The sequence below is a fragment of the Netta rufina genome (assembly GCF_964035555.1).
Source record: "Netta rufina genome assembly, chromosome: 3".
NCBI lineage: Eukaryota > Metazoa > Chordata > Aves > Anseriformes > Anatidae > Netta > Netta rufina.
The window spans coordinates 119,636,431-119,656,168 of NC_140125.1; the positions used below are offsets into that span (position 1 = coordinate 119,636,431).

General features: G+C 46.7%; 1 protein-coding gene across 1 annotated transcript in view; it reads left to right on the forward strand.

Moving 5' to 3' along the window:
* Window positions 1–15,842, forward strand: part of INTS9 (integrator complex subunit 9) — a 66,632-nt gene extending 50,790 nt beyond the window's left edge. Inside the window, exons 14-17 of the mRNA XM_084283580.1 lie at window positions 37–204; window positions 11,189–11,287; window positions 13,252–13,389; window positions 14,301–15,842. Of these exons, the coding sequence (XP_084139706.1) occupies window positions 37–204; window positions 11,189–11,287; window positions 13,252–13,389; window positions 14,301–14,477 (582 nt within the window). The 3' untranslated portion in view covers window positions 14,478–15,842. The remainder of the gene's footprint in view (window positions 1–36; window positions 205–11,188; window positions 11,288–13,251; window positions 13,390–14,300) is intronic.
* The last annotated feature ends 3,896 nt before the right edge of the window (window positions 15,843–19,738 follow it).

Here is a 19,738-nt window from a genome sequence, read left to right on the forward strand (position 1 = left end):
GACGTTTCTGTAAGTCACCACGGTTTTCTTTTCCAGCCTCTCCACGTGGTCTGCCCGGAGCAGTACACGCAGCCACCTCCCACCCAGTCTCATCGCACAGATCTGATGATAGACTGCCAGCCCCCACCCATGTCCTACCGCAGAGCAGAGGTGCTGACTCTGCCCTACAAGCGACGCTACGAGAAGATTGAAATCATGCCAGACGTAAGTAGCAAAAGGGGAGAGAAAGATGGTGGCTTCTGCTCAAACAGCAGTTTGAGTTGGTGGTACAGGGCCACAGAAAGGAGTCAGAAATTGGGAGTTAGTAGCCAGAAGTTGTCTTTCTGCATCCCCAGCTTTACCTGCTGTAAGAAATGCTCTTTCCTTTGAGGAGCAGGATTCAGCTGGATGTTAAAGACATTGTAGTAAAATGTCTCATTTGTGTTACAGGAGTTTCAGTGAATGGTTAATTCCTCCAGACTCCTAATGTCCAACAGGTTAATGGATTGCTTGTAGCCATCTGTAATGTGGACTACTTCTGCCTGTAACATCTATTAATAATTTATCAACCCCATAAATCATATATAAGTGTACTCACGATGCAAAGGGTGACCCATTTGCTAACAGATACGATCTTAAAATATTTTTTGGCAATCCAATCAGCACGAATGTGTCCAGTGGCATTTTACGAGCAGGTGTCACTGCCCTTTACAAACCACTGAATATGAGAATCTACTTTTCAACAGAGAGTAGAGGGAGGAAGTACCCTTAGTTAAGCCAAATGTGAGGTACAGAACCGGTACCTGTGTAACAAAATCCCTCAGCCAGTCCCTAAAACCCATTTGTACCGTTTCACATGTGCCTATTTTGCACATCAGCTCTATTAGGAGCCTGTCCAGCCCACTGGTTAGAGGACTGCCAGAGACAAGGAGGGTCTTTTTAATTAGAAAATATACTTGGATGCAACTCCATCATGGCATGTATATTTAATTGCTTTGGAAATTTGCATATTTATTGGATCCTATTAAACCTAAGACTAGTAAAACATGGCTTACCTTCACCGGCATGACCAAAACAGATTTTATTTCTGAGTAGCTGCTATTTTGATTCTGCTGAAGTTATGGGATCTTCCCTGAACTGTGAAGGTGTAATTGAGCCTTGGTATGTGAGCCTGTCCCGTGTCAGCCCTGTGAAGAGGGTGGGTACCAGCTTTTCCTGCAAACAGAATGCAGATTAACACAGATGCTACAAATGAGCATTCACCAACCCTCACACGTTTTGAAGTTCCTGTCAGGGGGAGAGTTGTCTAAAAGATAGCTAGGTGGGTCCATGGGAGTCACAGATTCACTTTCTTGCTCTGTCAGCGTCTTCTTGTATGATTAGCAGAAGTCTAAAACACAAAATGCAGCTGATGCTGGAAAGGGGGAGCACAAACACAAGCGAGGACTGCAGAGTTCCCTGGCAGAGTTTGTTAGTCTGAAGGCAGCGCTATGCTCATGGGGCTGGAGTGCATCAGGAAACAAGTCAGTGCTTCACTTGCTGCCTTGGCTGTTTGCAGCAAGATGCTTGAGACTCAACAGGCCATGTGGATTCAGCTTCACTGGCAGCCAGCAGTATGAAAATGCTCTTCATTTCTCAACCCCAGATGTCCAGTGGCTTTTGGATGCCATCTCTCACTGACGTGAACAGATTCTTTCTATACGTGTTGGTAAAATTGCGCATGGAAATAATAGCACGTCCCAAAACTGCTGGGATGTTGGAGGAGGGTGGATGGTAAACAATGGGTTATTCACTGAGGTGGGAATAGGTCTCAAAGAAGCGTGCAGAAAAGGAGAGCAAGTGTCTACTGCGTTCACTTTAGCTCAGTGTTTGAGCAGAAAGACGGACATAGAGAAATATTGACAGAAACGACCCTTTTTCTCCTCTATCAAATGCATCAAATTATATTCCTGCAGGAGTCCCAGTTTCAAAGCTATCTGTCTGCTCAGGGAGTGGAAACATCTCTTGTTATTTCCCATGCCCAGATGCTCTCCCTGGTTTCCAAAGCTGCACCTATCAACTTGATGCAACAAGCTTCATGGCATGCAACCTCTCCTAAAAAGGTTAAAATGGTTAAAAAAAACATATTAAAATGGTTAAAAAACATATCTCAGATCCTCTCTGAGACTCAGGAAAGCTGTTGTCCTTCCCCTTTGGTGCCCTGGGGGTAGTGTTTGCTTGCCTCAGGGGGTTCATTGAAAGTCAGACCATTAGTGGTGGTATGCAAGGCTGTGGTTCAGAGCTGTTAACAAGATGCCATTCCCCAGCACCGAGATATGCAAATCACCCTCAGAAAAAGAGATCTTGATCATTCTTTCCAAGGGAACTTGTTAGAGGAATAGTCATGCCAAATTTGTAGTGATCACAGACTGTCTCCCCAGAACAATCTCTTTTTTCAGCAGGTGTTCATCGCATCACCGTTTGAGGCTGGTTTTTGCTTCCAGCTTGACCTGCAGAGTGGTGATAAGGCATGGGAGGGATGGTACATCATCTCCTGCCCTTTCAGGCTTTGGTCTCAGTTTCAGCAGCATAGCTGATAACTGCTGAGAAGTATTAATACATAATTTCTCCTGTTCGGTGCAACCAGCCACAATCCTAAAGGATCACTGTTTGATTTTTAAAATAAATTGGGGAAGGACGAGAGAGGACTGTATTTCCAGGGCCTGTATTGTCTTTGATGCTGACCCCTAAATAAGCATAATGATACATTCTCACCTCCCAAACAAATTTTATGTGATGTGCCAGGCTTCTCTCATTCTCTCTCCCAGCAGAAGAGCCCTGTCTGTCTGTCTCTTTGTGCAGAGGGTCATTAGGATGTTGGTTTTGAGAGGCTGATGCCAGTGGTACCAAAAAGATGGCTGTAATTTCCCTATCTGCTGGGTGAGTTGTGCAAGACAGCTTTGCAAATATGATAGATGAGGTTCCCTGAAGGAGAGTATTTGCTGCTTTATGTCCTCTTTTCAGTAGTTTCATCCAGGAAGACTTTTTAATGGTGCCTGAACATACAGATTTTCTGTGTATTTGCTATTTCTGGGCATTTGTTTCAAATCAGCTGCCATCGGCTCCGGGGTTGTGACAACTCAAGTGGCAACTGGAAACGTTATTTTACAGCTCCTGGCATATCTTGTGAAGATTTGTTGTTTGTCAAAAACTCATTAACCAAACCATATTACCAACCAGTGAAGTTGTGATCTCCTAGCATCCACTCCTTGCTACGTGTTCAAGCCCATGGCTCAGTTCTTAGAGCTTTTAAAACCCAAACAGTTGGCTCAGCGTGGCTTTAGTCACTACAGACCATCAGTGCGGTGGCGTGAAATTCCCTTTCCAAAACCCTATCAGTGGTTCAGGTTCTGGCATGTCAGACTAAAGCAAATTCACTGATGCTGCTGGAGCTTGTCTACATTTCAATCCCGGAAAAGCAAAGTCAGATCAAGCAGGGCGGTTGTATCTTAATGAGATTTACACTCGGAGCAACCTTTGTTTGGAGAAAGGTTTGAACAGTCCCAAGGCACCAGGCTGAGATGGCTCTCGGAGGTATTGCAAAAGCCTTTACGCTTTAACTAATTTGTTCTTCTCAGCATTTGACTTTTGCTTTAAAAAATAATACTAAAAAAAAAAAAAAAGGCTGCTTCCTGGAAATTGGTTAGGCATTGTCTATTCACGGGAGAACGATGGGAAAATGGAGAACACCTTCTGGAGCAAACAGATAAATTAAACAGTGGTGTTTGAGCAAATAATGTGCCTCCAGTTTAATTACAGCTGAACAATGGTGCGGATCACTTGACTTCAGCAGCAGACCGACTTCACCGAGGGCTGTGTTTTTAAAATACCCAATTTGCAAGTTCTTCAGGACATGGGCCAGTACAGGAGAGCATGACTGTGCAATGCACAGCCCAACATGAAGTGAAATTACGAGGAACTATTGCAGAGAAGAATTAGGAAGCCAGCCACTTGGCAGCCCATTATAAGTATGTAGCTTTCATTCCAGCCTTCCCTTTTCATGTCTTGACTTCTCTTTCCACGCAGAATCTTGCCAATTCCTTTTTGAGAGAAAAAGAGGCAATACATGGCTTCCATCTTACCTCTCCAACTTTATTCCACGTTTCAGGGACTAAAAAGTTTGATTTCTAAAAAGTTTCTTTGAACCCTCAAACTTACTTTGGTGACTTCACGTTATCCAGTCTTCTAAACTTCTTTTCCTTTTCCCCTGACTATTCCTGCTTGTATAAAGATGCAGCGGTCTCACATAACATAAAATTAAGACAACCATCCTGCTTGCTTCTGCTTTCATTCCTCCGTTCAGCTCCAAGCTCACTGAATCCGCTGTATGTAAAATTGCCTGGCCCTGCCTCATTCCAGCATAGGCCCTCTCAGAATTTGGCCTTTACTCTTTGACATCGCACTGAAACTGCTCTTGTCCCTCTTTTTACCAACCTTTCCTTAGACAAAACCAGAAGTACCATAGCCTGCAGTCTCCCTGATTTACATCATCACTGCTCAGTGCAATCAGCTCTTCTTTTCTCCATAAAAAACATCTCCCACCTCACTCCCTGCCTCTTCTCTCCTGGCCCTTCAGCCTCCCATTGCTTCTGCAGAGAATTCTCCTCCCTCTCCTCCTCTTCTCATCTTTTGTGGGCTTTGAATATGTTATCCCACATTTCCTTCACTTTTTTTTTTTAGCTGCACCTTTTCTCTGTTTAGTCCCATCCACAGATTGCTCTATTTAGATCAGTGAAACTCAGATTTGCTTTTCTACTCCCACCTTGGCTTTGCAAGCCCACATGAATATCTGGGTTTGTTTCTTCCTCATTTTTGACGGCTGGCTGTAAGGTAACTCTTTTCTAGTCAGGCAGAGGCAGTTGCCTCTTTTTTCCCCAATATGCTTCAACAACATTGCGTTCTGACCTGGTTACTATATTTTGAATATTTTGATTGATGCCTTTTTTATGTCTTTCAAATGACTCATCTTTTACATCCGTAAGCTGCCTGCCTTTACTTGGAAGCTATTTTGCATCTTTGCTTGCCCTACCTGTCATTTTTCATTCAGGTTTGAGGCTAATTTCTGCTCCTGATGGTTCCGGCTTCCGCTGTCCTCTTGTAAGTTCCTCAAAAAATTGTTTCCTGCCTGCTCCCAGCATACTGGGGAAGAGCTTCATTAAAGAGCCATAAATCTACTTCATTATACTTCTTAAATACCTGCATAGAGCTGTCCCTTGGCATGTTGAAGGCTAGAAGCCAAGGGTTAGTGACTGCTCCTTATGATCCCACCCAGGATTATTTCCTGTTGGTTGCTCAGGACACATCCTTCAGATTCATCTCCATGCTTTTGGGGCAATAATCATCACGTTGCTCTGAATCTCTGCTCCATTAGCTGGACTTTCAAATAATAGAGCAGAAATTCAAGAAGCAGCGGTAGGGACAACAGCTGCCTGGACCACGTGCATGGCCAAGGAGGGATTTATTTCATTGTCCAAACACCCAGGAACACCCCGTCAGCCTCCACTTTATTTCTCCAGTAGATGTTGGCTCAGTGGAAGAGTAAAGCTGATGTACAGCAAGCAATGACACCAAAACATTTAGATATTTATATGGCATGACCTGCCAGCTGCTGAAGTTAATGAGACTTTAAAATGGGCTGCAGAGAGAATTGTAGCAGACCCACAGGGACTGAGAGGGCTGAGAAGTTCGGGTTTGTTCAGCAACCCTGTCATCCCGTTCAAAACACTTGGTTTTGGTAAAAATCTGAGGCTGAAATCCCAACAAGGCATCATTCAGATAACCCACTAATGATTTTATAGATGCCCTTAGTTCTACGATATTTGTTATTCTCTGTTGGAAATGCCCTTGTTCCTTTAAGTCTTGTTAGAAAGATCCCCCAAGTAATTTCCATCCTACAGCTCTTCCATTCTTGTTTAATATGCTTCCTGGTCCGTATTTAAATCTCTAGACCCCTTCCCTTCAGTGCAGATATATATAACCACACATCTTTTTGTTTCTTCTGCAGGATCTGATCCTTGCAGACTTGCTGCACTCAGACTCTGCCTGATTTAGCAGATGGTGTAAAGCCAAAGCTGAGGCTGTGTGATACGTTGGCCCACAGTATAATCTCTTGTGCATTTCTCTGTCTGGTTTCCAGTGACTCGACAGCAGAGCTGCTGGCATTTCAGTAGTGAAGGGATAAGAAGAGGCAGGGAGGTAGGAGGTGAGGTAAATCGTCTTCCTTTCCTATAACGTTGTCACCCGAATAAAAATAAATGACAAGATAAAGACAATGTTTTTTTAATTCTGTTTAGAAAACTGACTATACAGGACTTCAGTGCTTGTAAATGCAAGGGTATTGTACAGATTTTAAGCACGTGGGGTATTTGGGCACAGCGTTCCTATTAAAGATAAACTGTGAGAGTGCTGCCTTGTGTGTAATGGATATCAAACGGGGTTCGATGTGTGTGAGAGGCAAGGTGAGTGGAGGATGGAGGATGAGGCAGGTTGTTCTCTGTTCATACATTGCTGAAGACAAAATATCACAGCTTCACTGAAACTTTTAGAATCTGTAGGAACCGGTGACTCCCTGTGAAGAGAGGAAGGTCTTGAAATCTTTGTGTTTCTCTGATAATTCAGAGAGGATCTTTTCCTGTCACGTGAGAATTGCATCCTTTATAGGAGTTACGATGTAGGTGGGAATCTCCTAACACCTGGCAAGCTCCAAGACTGTAAGCAATCATTTGCACCTAGAAGTGGAAGAGCCCTCATGGGTTATATGGCCAGAACCCAGCCATAGTTAGTAACAGTGTTTAAAACATTCCTTGTAAAATGGAAGGCACCAACTTCAAATCGTGAAGGCTTTTGCCCCTGCTGTTCCTACTAGAATGCTGTTCAAAACCCCACAGTCTCTGATGGCCAGAAACATCCTAATTTCCAGCCCACGTGTATTCACGGCTGGTCTGCACATACTTACTCTTAACATCATGTTTTAGCATAAATACATTTTCTCTTTTCTTGGTGTTTTCCCTGTGGTATTTATGTGCAATAATCAAATTCCCCTTCTGGCTTTCTTTTCGCCAGGCTAAAGAAGCCAAGATAATTCAGTTTCCTCTTACAAAACAGCTTCTCCTACCCTAATTTACCCTTCAGCATACCTTACTTGAACTTAAATTACCTACAATTTACAAGTAGTTCAGATGAGATCTTGCTGGGCCCGATGTAATAGCAGTAGTTCATTCCTGGTACAACTACCTGATACTTTCCGGAGTTGCATTTGGCTTTTTCATGGCTGTGTCACATCTGTGACTCTCATTTCTCACAGGATGGACTAATAAACGTGGACCCTTCACCTCTATCATTTCCAGCAGCTGCAGCTCACAGCAGAAATTCTCAATATTAGCCCAGTCCCTGGCCTTGCATTTCATGCTGCTGAATTTCATCTTGTTTTCCTGACTCCAGTTCCTGAGGTCATCTGGTTCTTCCTCTATGATGGCATGACTTCTCTTTCCATTAAGGGTGCTTCTACAAACTTCACTGGGGCCTTCTGAACACTCTCTCTTCTGTACCAAAGTCAATAATAAAAATTGGATGGGAACAGGCTCAAGACTGACCCTTGAGGAATTGCAGCAACAGCCCCGTAGTTGTCTGGGGACGTCTTTCCTTTCAGCAGCACTTTCCCTACCTCAGGACTGCTGTAGAAATCCACAGCTTGTAATTTCCCATGTGATGCCTTGCCAGTGAAGCACAAACTGTGGCTGCTGTGCTTCCCTCGACAGTTGTCTTACCAGAGAAGGATGTTATGTTGGTTGAACGTGATCATTTTTGAAGATTTCTTTTAATTTTCCTTCCATTTGCTATATTACTACTACATAGTAGCTTGTCTAATGGACCCTTTAGTAGGATTTCTGAGCACTAGGTAGTGCACAAGCACTGAACAAAACTGATCCCAGCCCCAAAGAATGTATTACAACTTCATTATTCCTTTTATTTTTCGAAAGATTTGCAAGGTGGTGAGTTCACAATGTGTGTGTCCTGCCCAGCAGTGCCACAGCTCCATTTCATGTCTTTCATTCCTCTGGTTTGATCCAAAGTTGTGACTCTGGGTCCTATTTCTAATGATATGCATTTACGGACAATTTGCAAATCTGGAAAACAGAGCTGAAATGCTGATGTAAAAAAATCCGCTCTGTCCCTTTCTAAATACACGTGCTGTAATTTATCCTACAAGTAATTGCATTTCAGGTCTTGGAGGGATTTTAATTACTGGTAACCTTTGGTGTGTTCCTGCTCCTTTACGCTCACTGCAGTCGTGGAGGGTGAAGATGCAGCTCATCTCACCCAACTGTTCAGCCTTAATTTGTTTTTGACAGGAGGAGTTTCAGATCCCATCGCCACTCATCAGTTAGCTCTTCGTAGCCAAGAGGAGATTTTTTTGGTTGGTGACTGAATACAGCACAGGACCTGAAGTATGGGGAGAGTTATCCACAGTGAAGGACTTGGTAGGGACTTCAGTTTGTGACCTGACTTGTGTGCATTGTTTTTCTGCTTAAATAACTGTAGGTAGGCTAGCAACAGTCTTTGGGCTCACGTAATATGTGTCAGATCTCATTTTGTTGGGGAAAACGCGATCCTACAGGAAAGTTTTCGGCTGCAGCGTACGGTAGGAATGTATTTACCCTGTAAGAAGGGAGGTGGGCAGCTCTGATCATGGAACAAAACTTCCCCAGCTGACTCCTCTTTCCCTCGGTTGCACCTGAGACCAACACCTGCAGTTTCAGAGGACTGAGAGTTAATGATTTTTGCTTTTTGCTTGGTCCCTCTTTTAATCGTTGCTTAACGGGAGAGAATTTAAGCACTGAAGCACACAACGTACGTACACAGCCACAGAGGTTTGTCTCAAGGCAGCCCAAGCACTCATCCATATGCAGGGGACTGATTAATGTGCTGTTAGTGCTCAGCACCAGGCACCTCTGCTTTCGTGACTTTCCTGATGCCAGCATGAGACTCGTGATGATGACTGGAAGGAAGAAGCACTTATTCCTGCATGGTGGGGGGCTTTTCAATCTCGCAAAGGCGTCCCGAGATCCAGCAAACGGAAAGCTGGACAAATTCAACCTTGAAATAAGACGTGGTTTCCTAGCTGCAAGGAGAATTAAAGTTTGGAACAGCTCGGCGAGAGGAAACGGCGGAGTTGGCACCGCTTGGAGCAGAGAGAGAAGATTTGCTATCTCTCCGAAAAAGGTTGCTTTAATCCAGCGTTTTGGGAGAGCTCTGTGATTTGTGTGTGCAGGAGGTCAGTCGAAAGGAGGATGGCAGCGCTGCCCGGTGTTGGTGGGTGAATTACTGGATGTGATTAAATGACCTTTTTGCTTCGGGTCAGTGAACTTCTGTAATAAAAGGATCGGCTGCAGCACGGAGAGGGCTGTGAGATGAGGCAATAGCTTAGAGAACATGAAATTAAATGTCCATCTCACTGCCTTTTTGACTGTTAATAATTAAAGTATTGCTATTTACCAGCGACGTGGTTAAAATGTGCATAAATGTTAATAGCAAAGTACTTCAGGGACGAAAGAGGACTTTGATCCTGGGCATCTCTCTGGTTTTTAAGGGTTTTTCTCCTCGCAGTGTTTGTCATTTTGCCACGTATTCTTCAGCCCATTTCCTATCAATCCTCCTCTGGAAGGCTGTGGGAGTGGAAAGTGCCTTCGACCACTGCCAAATGCAGTACATCACCCTGCTACAAGTATTTTTAGCTCCCGGGAGAAATCCGAAGCAATGATTATCATTGTATTTTTATTCTCCTTGCCTTCAAAACCAAGCTGTAAAGGCTGTAATACCTGCGTTAAAGATCTCGAGCAGAGTCCCAGAGAGAAAGCAATCAGAATTGCTGCCACTGAAGCCAACAGAAAAACCTTCTCCATGCTTTGATGGCAAAAGGATCAGGCCAGCAGTCAGTGCTTTTTGAAGTCAAGTTGGCTTGTTTCCCTGTTCACTAGCATTAGAGCTTTGTAGTAACACGGTAATCACCTACATAATTGTAATTTACAGCAGGCAAGAGTACTCTTACTCAAGAGGCTCTTCCTACATGAGATGATGGACGTTGGGGAGCTGGTGGGATGACTGTAGGGAAGAACAGACCAGCAGGGTCTGTCCCTATAGGTGCTACCTCTTTGCAAGTGAAAAGCTCTCCCATCCACTGGTGTAAAACATGACCCATCTTCGCCGTATTTATTTCATGAGGTGCTTGCAAGGTTTCCTCCCAGATAGAGCACACTTTGGGTCTGCAGCAGGTAATAGGAGCTTGCTTGGCTGGGAGTGATCCTGGGAGGCTGCTTGGGCTGCTGGCCCTTACAGTGGAAGATGATCTTTAGATCTTGGATCTTTTAAGGTCCCTTCCAGACCCATCCTTGCAATGGGTTAGGGCTAGATCCTGGCTTGGGTCCTGGGCAGGACTCCAGCGCACCTGGTGTCCAGTGTATTGTCATTAAGAACCCCCTCCAAGGGAAAAAAGGAACAATTTTTGTGTTCACGAGCACCCTTCTCTGCAGAATTCCCTTGGAAGCACGGCTGGGAGGGGTGCTGCCCAGCTGCCCGCTCCACGCGGACTGCCAGTGCTGAAGATCTTGGGAGGCTGCCACCGAAATTCAAAGCTGGAGCCAAGCCTAAATTTCATTTCAGAGGAGAATTGTGTAGAAGTGGCAGGGTTTCTGTGCAGTGTTGTCAGAAAAAATGTCACACCAGTCAAGGGAGCCAGTGGGTTTTTGAGGACAAGCTCTTCCCCCAACTGTTCTGCAGTCTGAATGCTCTAAGGAACTGAAAGGAAACTGGCTTTGATTTTCATTGTACGTGGAGGTAGCAAACAGTAAATTATGCTCAGTTAGATTGAATTTTACTAATCTGAGTTTATTAATAAAGTAGATAATGTCTTTTTAGATGAGATTTCTCTTTAATTGTCTTGTTTTGGGTGACTTGCAACCTCTCTGTGCTCTGATCCCAGAAAAGTCAGGAGCCGTGAGAGCCAGGAGGGCTGAGCAGGTAAGAGGAGCACTCTGTCATCGTACCAGCGGCCTTGTGTTTACAGCTCATTAGTCCATGTTTAAAAATACCACGCTGCCAATTCAAATCCCAGCTGGCTTCATACAAATTCTGAGATTATCGCTTGCTGAACACAATCCTTCTTTTGCTTCAGCTTGCAGATTCGCTCGTGCCCTCGGAGATTAAGCCTGGTATTTCCTTGGCAACAGTTTCTGCTGTGCTGCATACTAAAGACAACAAGCATGTGCTGCAGGTACGGTATAATGGGGAAGGGAGAAGAATATCCTTACACAGGCTTTCCTGCCATCTGGGACCCCAGCTGTTCTCACGAGGCAACCCCTCTGACAACTCCTTCTCCACCAGAGCAGAGTCCTTGTCGGCTGCCTGGTCCTGGCATGTGCAAGGCAGGAATTGCACTTGGAGTGAGAGTGGGATGCATATAAATCTCCCCACTCTTTATCGTTGGCCGTGTGCCTGGCTAAAATAAAAGGGGAAGCGAGATTATGCACAAAGAGAGGCCACAAATCAGGCTGCTGTCTTCCACAACCTGTACGTCAGGATCGGCACCAGCCGGCCTCTCAGGGACTTGGAGTGGAGGGTCAGAGGGGAAGGATGACCCAAAAGATTAGACCCGTGAAGGGAATGCCTTCCTGAAGTCACCCTGTTCCCCAGGAAGCAGATTGTGCATCCTAGATGATGTTAGATGAGAAAATCCCTCTCTTCCTACTACCTGCTTTAGGCTGGCACTGCAGTTCCTGGCATTAATGCTCTGCGGAGGGAGGTGATGTCTGGTGGACCTGCTGAGCAGCAGATGCCCCAGCACCTTTGTCCTTCGATGCATGGAAGTGCAGGAGCTCAGTAGGGCTGGGCCGGGCCCGTGACACTTGGAAAGTGTCATTAGTGAAGGACATAAAGGTTGGTTAAAGGTTTATATCAGCGCACAGCAGCCAAGCTGCCTTGCTTTTTCCAGGTCAGTTCCCTAGGTGCACACTAGGCAATGCTAAACAAACCGAAGTATTAAAATGTGAGTGGGCTGAGTCTGCTTTCTCCTTCCTGTGTTGCTCGTTTGCTCCTTTCTCTGCTCTGATTCCTGATGCCAATTAAACCTAGATCTAGGCACAGTCTGCTTCAGACTGATTCAGGTGAACCAGCAGGGTATCTGTCAGCATGGGCTGAGCCTGGAAACTCTCAAAGGTACAGAAAACGTGCAGGCAAGCTCTAGAAAACCCAATCTATGAGCACAGAGCCACGTGAGTGATTCATGCCCAAGCAGCATCCTACGTGCACCTAGACTCATCATCTTCAGGGAGAATGGTTGTTTTTGTAGGGTGACTCAGTGCGAGCCTGTTGGTGGAACCGGAGCCCGAGCAGGTAGCATTTCTCTCCCACGATGAAAAACAGCCTTCTTTTTCTGCCGAAGGAAACCCAGGGACAGCACAGCAGCAGGTTCAGACACGATGCTGAGCGGTGGGAGAGGCACGGAGCTGCGAGGAGCCCAGGCTGTCACCTGGAGCTCACAGAGCACTGCACAAAGCTGCTTCGGGCGGATTCCCTGCATGTGTTGTGCAGGCACATCCCTGGCAGATGGCCTTGCCAAAATTTGGGGGGAAGTTTTCTCCAGCGCCTTTTTCCCAAGAACTGGGTTGCTCGTTCACTGGGAAAACCCAGTGCTGATACTTCCCCGGCGTAATTAACTTGGCACAGGACACGGGAACCTATTTGACACAGTGATTTCCTCACTGTGCTTTGTAAAGCAATCAGCTTTTCAGCTCCATGAAATGATCTTTCGGAAGGGGGGCAGTTAACCCCACGCGGTGCTGGGTTAGCTACCACTGGCCGTGCTCACCCCACCTCTCCCTGCTCTCAGAGGAGACTCTCAGGCATGAGTTAAGGCAGAGAGCTTTCTGAGGCAGCTCAAAATTATACCCACATCACACTCCATTGATTTTTCAGGCACTGCAGCATCTGTCCTGCCTGTCTGTATTCAAGTTTGTTCTAAAGGCTAATTTTTTTTTCCAAGGCCAGTGAGAAATTACCAATTTTCCTCCTTCCCCGAGTCGCTGCTTGCTCTGAATTTGCGTTTCCCAACCTGTTGCATCTTCTAGACTGTGATTTTCAAGGCGTTGACTCCTTTAAGCCACGATTCCTAGAAAATATAATAAATGATGATGATCTAGTGTGATTCACCTCATCACCGTACATCTTCTCATCCACCAGCTCCCTCCAAAGCCTCCACAACCCCCTGCCAGCAAGAAGAGAAAGCGCGTGAGTGAGGACGTCCCAGACTGTAAGCCTTTGAAGCCGCTGCTGAGTGGCTCCATTCCCGTGGACCAGTTTGTGCAGACCCTCGAGAAGGTAAAAAGTCTCTGGTGGCAAGCTCGGTTCAAGTGGGTTCCTGCAGGTCTCAGAAATTGGCTGCTTTTCTAGCAGAGAGAAGGGAAAACATTTTAGGGTGGCTCAAAATGGAGAAAGGCTAGTGGGCTGTCAAAGAAATGCTGGAATGTGGATCCCTGCACTGAATACAGAGGGAATATTTCCCCGTGGAGGCATGTCCTGATGCTTCATTCACTCATTTCCTCCTGGCTTTTCTCGGAGGCAGAGCTTTTAGGGTCACTCCGAGTGACGTGTGTCAGCTGATTTCCAATACATTTGAACAGTGGGGAGGAGATCTCAAAAGTAGTGAAAGTATTTTGAAGGTGATGTGACTGAGTGAAGAAGAAATCCTGGGAATGCCTCTGCTGGTGGAAGAAGCTTTCTGGAGAGCTGCAGGATGGTGGCTGAACTTGGAGGCAGTTGGGCATTGCTCTGTGGAGCCCTGTTCTCTCCTGCTGGACACCTTGGAGAAAACAGATAGGAAAAAGGGCAGGATTGTCTGTGGAAGGTTACCACGGGATTTAGGAGGTCTCCACTATCACCTGCTTTGAGGCAGCGATGTCAGCAGATGTGGTTTCTGTAGTTAAAGGAGCCGTTTGTCCTCTTTGTCTCTCAAGAGTTTGAGGTTGGCAATTGCCCATGAACCAGCATAGTGGAAAATATTGACTTTAGCCTCCCCGTGCTGTAGTTAATCCTTCTGTATAATGAGGGTTGTAGTGAGCTTATCCTGTGAGCATTTCCTCTGCAGATCCCAGAGATGTAGGATATCTGCAGTGCCACACTGCATTTTGCAGATATTCTTCCCCTTTCCTCCTCCCTGTGCCCTGAGCTTTCATCTCTGTTTGCCTGAGTTGTTGTAACATCTCTTTTTTACTCCCCAATGCTGTGCCTAGCATGGTTTCAGTGACGTGAAGGTGGAAGACACAGCCAAGGGCCACATCGTCCTCCTCCAGGAGGCAGAAACCCTCATTCAGATCGAGGAGGACTCCACACACATCATCTGCGACAATGATGAACCTTTGAGGGTGAAGCTGCGTGACCTGGTTCTCAAATTCCTGCAGAAATTTTAGCCCAAGGACATAGAACTTTTCAGAGGGTGTCTCCAAAAAGAGAGAATTTCCTAATTCGGAGAGACCAGAAACCACCTTTCCCTTCATGGAAAAGCAAGGGAGTATTTTTTAATATCTATATATTTTTTTAATTTAATTTTTAACCGGTTTTGGAATACTTTGGGGGGGGATTCCTGTGCTGTAAAATTTTTTGTTGGAATCTTAAAGGAGATGTGGATTGCAGAGTAAATAAATAGTGTTTGTTTATAAGGTCAGGGTGAAGTTGTGTGCAGGCACAGACATTTCTGTGTGACACCAGCAGTCAGCAATGCGTGCCCCAGTCCTTTATCTGAGAAAACTCTGCAAGAATATGGAAAAAATGACTTCAGATATTGAGAGAGTTAGTTTTCTCCCCCCTGTTTCTTCCCAACCACCAGATCCACTTTCCTGTTTGTCCTCCATTTACACTCTTTCTGCTTGTGTCTTTCAGTGGACGTGGCACAAAGAGGACTGGGGAAGTTGGGAAAGCAGAGATTAAAAATAATAATAATAAAATAAATAAAAAGGGGGGGACTATGCTGGACATGTACAATAGCTCCAAACTGGCAAGAGCTGAGCCATTCCCCGCAAAAGCAGAGGGATTTGGGGAAAGCTCTGTGCTTTAGCAGGTGTTCACTGATGCTCGCCTCCTCTGTTAGGACCAGATTTGTCCACCGAGCTCTAGGCTCTTTGCTAAGGCACAAAAAAGACTGGCTTCTCCTGGGTGCCTCCATCGCCGGTGGAAGAAGTACCTCCAAGGGGATTGCGATCCGAGGGAAATGCCTGGCTTTCCCTCTGTGCCCTGTTTCTCTCTTGGCTGTTGGGGGAGCTGAGGCAACTTCATTCCTGTTTCAGATGCTTGTTAGGTACATAAAGGTAAGCAGCACAAATTTGGGGCCCAAAAGGTAGCTAGGGAGGCTTTCAAAAGTACAGAAGTAGTTAAACTCCCAGTGCTCACGCAAAACCTTTGAGATTTAAGTGCCTCTTGTATCTACCTTCCAAAAACCTGTCCTGTCAGCCCCCACATTCCAAAATTTTGGCTGAAATTCTGATAGTCGCTTAGACAAAGCCATCTGTACCGCAGACCTAGGGAGGTTTTTCACTCTCAGAATCATGTATTTGGGGCATAAACGTAGTTAATAGTATTGCTTTTAAAAGCAGCTGATTTCTCGGATTTACTGCTGTTCTGTGTTTTTTTTTTTTGTTTTTTTTTTTTTTTATGGAATTGCTTTGTATTTATTTGGTGTTAAAAATAAAAAGCATAGTAATGCCAAGGAGGAAGCACATTCTGTGGTTTATAAAAGCATCCGCATGCCTCTTCCACATCTGCCTGTGTGTGCATCTACACATTTGTAAGATATAACAACTTCAGTTTATAGCTTTGGGGAGATTAAGGCAGTGGAAGAAGAGGTCTGTAATAAAAACTATTTGCTGTTGCCATCTCCACACCATATTTCCTACACATTAGGGATTCCTGGGTGGTTGGGTGTACAGACTCCAGCATCCATACCTCTGCTTTGTGTGTGTGTCGTGTGTGAGAGAAATAGCGTCATTAAGGTGATAAAAACCTCAGTTGCAGTAGCATTAATCCTAATAAGAGTTTACAACGTTTGCGGTGCTTCAGCTTCTTTATCATCACTCGAAAATGAAATAAAAGAATCGGGCGTATTTCACCTTGTAATTAAATCTCAAGGAAGATTTTTCTCCACATACAAAAAGGCCATGCGAGAAACTCGGCTGAGCTCAGTAGGCCGGGGAGAAGGAGGAGGAAGCATGGGCCTTGTAGTTTGAGAGTCCTTGGGAGTCTTTCTCCTCGTTAACCAGACCAGCTCAAGTTTATATTTATAGGGGATTTAAGTTGTCACCCTAAGAACCCAGAGCCTCAGGCCCGAGCCTGTGCATTAAGCTCATTGCATCCACCTTTGTGGAGCACGGGCAGCCCGGTGGTGTGCCAGCGGGCAGACATGACGGTGGTGATTTCTGCTTGCTGAAGTGGCTGAGGGTTTGAAAATCCACGTGAAGGAGCTGCTGTGGAAGTCACAGTCAGTGTCACAATCATTTTATCACGAGGAGGTTGCTTCGGGGCCTGCCACAGTGCAAAGAGCGAGGCCCTGCAGCACCGGGGCCGTGCACTCACTGACAGGATATGAGGGGAGAAAAGCTTCCCCGTGGCCTCACCCCTCACTATACACACAGTCAGATTCAGCAGAGAGGTCTTTTACTTCTCAAGGTCTTCAGGAAATATTTAAATACGAAGTGTGAGGCAGCCTGTGTCAGCCACAGTAGCTGCCTTAATTGGGCCAAACAAACCCCAATGCTCGGAGCCCCTCATGGAAACCTCTCCGTTCTGCCTAAATTGACAAAAGTGGAGGGCTCCTGGCTGGTCCTGCCTCTGACGGATGGTTCTGGCTTGTTCCTGGCTTGGTGCCTCGCTTTCCCCTTATGCAAAGCAGAAATCGTGCCATCCTCCTCTGCAGGCTGCCTCGAGATGGAGCCGAAAGCTGCTGCAGCAGAAGCCGTATGAAAAGCACAGCAGTGTGAGGGTGATTCAGGACCTGGGAGGGGGCTGCTGTGCTTATTGGCAGAATTAGGAATGCAAAAAAAAACAAACAGTTTTTAGCTCAGTTCACTACTGATGCAATTGGGCTGTCACACAAAAACCTCTCCGTTGGGGTGAAAAGCCGTGGCCCCTACCTGTACCAGCCATGCTGATACTTCTAGCACATCATTGGGCAGCCAGTGGATTTCCAAAGGCCTTGTCACCCCTCCTGGAAATAAAATCAACAAATTAATAAAATAAAAAACACAAGTTTTCACCTTTTTCCTCTTGTCATTTTGGGCAGGAAAACTTCGCAGCTCCAGTCCAGCAACTGAAAACTGATTCACGTCTTTCTTATACACAGCTTGTGCCTGCTGGAAAAATAAACACACCGAGGGGGAAGGGGGGATTTTTTTTAGTGAAAAGTCTTAATTAAACTGGCAAAATAAGTGTTTGTTCATTCTGCACAGAAAGAAGGAAAATAAATAGCATTTCTTTTGGCTGGGTCAGTCCTGCAGAGGTAACCATGGTAGCCCAGGAGAGATGCAAGTGGAGGGGGAGGAATAAGATGGATGCCAGACACATTTGAACCAGAGACGCATGTTTTGGTGGGCAGGCACCAGCGGGGGTTTCGGTGCCTCTGCCAGAAAGAAAGAAGCCTCCTGGCCACCACCGTGTGATGTTTGTTGTGCCGTGACCATCCCCAGTCCCTGTGAACATGGGTGATGGGGTCCCACGTCCCCGCTGCGCTTCACCAGCCGCTCTCACTAATTAAGCCCAAGCAGTGGTGTCTGCTGCAGGGCTGCACCTCGGCACCTGGCGAGGGATTAATTCTCAGTGTACTTCCCCTCCTGCCAGCCAGGGCTCTGTCAGCGGGCTGGGGAATACCGGGGAGAAAAGGTTAAAATCAACCTTCCGCACTGCTGGGTTTTACGGCCCGGGTATTCCTGGAGGAAAGAAGGATGCTCTGATTTTGTTCCATTAATTACAGCCTGAATAAAAGCAGCTGCACCAAGTCATTACAGCCCAGGTTTGTGCTCTCCCACACCGTGCCCAGGTGCAGTCAATGCCCTTGGGGCCGGCATTAGGTCCCCGTTTACCCATCCCATTACCACCACAGGACCTGCTACATGGGCTATGCCACTTTGGGGACCCACCGCCAAGTCTCGTGGCCCAGAGGAACTAAACCATGGCTCTGACCAGGGCCACATCCTGCCTAAGGGCCGTATTTCGAGCCTCTTTGCCTTGCTTAGCATGAAAAATTAAATTATTCCCCATCTTTTCTCCCCCTTGGCCCTGTCCTCGCCCTGAGCTCGTGGGGCTGATGTCTGCATCTCAAGCCAGGTGAGGCCGGGCTGCTGCGGGCCATGGAAGCTGGGGGAGTGAAAGGGTTGAGGTTGGCATAACTCAGCCAAACCTTAGGGTCAGCCTAAGCTCAGGTGATAAAGCCTCAAGGAACCACTGGCTCCATCGCAGCAGTAACTCAAGTGTAGGCCCCGGCATCCATCTTGGTCCTCCCTGGCGCAGCTGTCACTGGGTTCCCAGTAACAAAGCGGGACTGAACAAGGCTGCCCCCAGTCACGGGGGCTGCGTGGGCAGAAGCAGTGCCCCAGGTCCCCGCTCCCAGCCCAACCATGGTGAAAATCACCTCAATTTGTCTGATTTTTGTTGCCATCGTCACGTTGGCAGCCAAGCGGGTGGGGGGGGCAGAACTTAAACCCAGCAAGGTGAGAGGGCCAGGCCCCTGCTGAGAGGTGCCTGCAAGAAGAGCGTCCCAGAGGCAGTAGGAACTGGGTTTACACCACATTTGTGTCCTTTTTTTTAGTTCTTAAAGGGAAAAAGCAAAGCCAAAACATTCGGTTTCTGCCACAGCGCTGCTCTAGGACGTGTCCCTCAGGGGGCAGGGCCGGCCTCCAGGAAGGCGCTCACAAAATGGATGGCACTTGCTCTGGGGTGGGTTTGGGTTTGATTATTTTTGCGTGTGTGTGTGTTTTTTCCCTTCTAGATTAAATTACTTCGTGGCTTAAAACGCTCGGTGACAATTATCCTTCCCTTGCAGGCACAACACAGGGCGCTGCGCAGGGCTTTCATTAATTGCCTGCCTAATAACTGCTTGTTTCCCTCTGACTGCTCTCAATATTCACCAGCCCGAGCCTACAAATTACAGAGCCCGTCCAGCGACCCCGCACATGCAGCCACTGGCAGCTGCGGGTGCTGTGCTGCAGCGGTGACTGCCTGGTCCCCTTCCCCAGCCCCCTCTTTATCGCTCTGAAGCCATTTGGCTGTTTTGTGGGCTAAAACCCTGCTTTGCCCAGGGGTTTAGGGCAAGCCCAGGGCCCCCGGGTGCTGTATGGCACCGTAATTCCACTGCTTGAATCCCATTGTGATGGGGTTTAAAGCAAGAACCAGGGCACGAGGTGCTGGGCCCCGAGGTGCTGGGCCCCCTCTGCCCTGTGCGGCCACCCTTTGCCTGTCAGCCCGCTAACACCACCAAGAAAAAAAAAAAAAAAAAAAAAAAAAAAAAACTCCAAAACCCCATTTTTCTTCCCAAAGCCTTCCACAGTGCGTCGCTGGCAGCGAGCTGGGGGTATAAATCCTGCACGTCGCTTAGCGCAGGCCCAGCGATGCTCTCCGAAACGCGACGGGGCTGTAGGGATTTATTTATGGCATCGCCACAGCAGCGGCACCCACCTCACACACACCC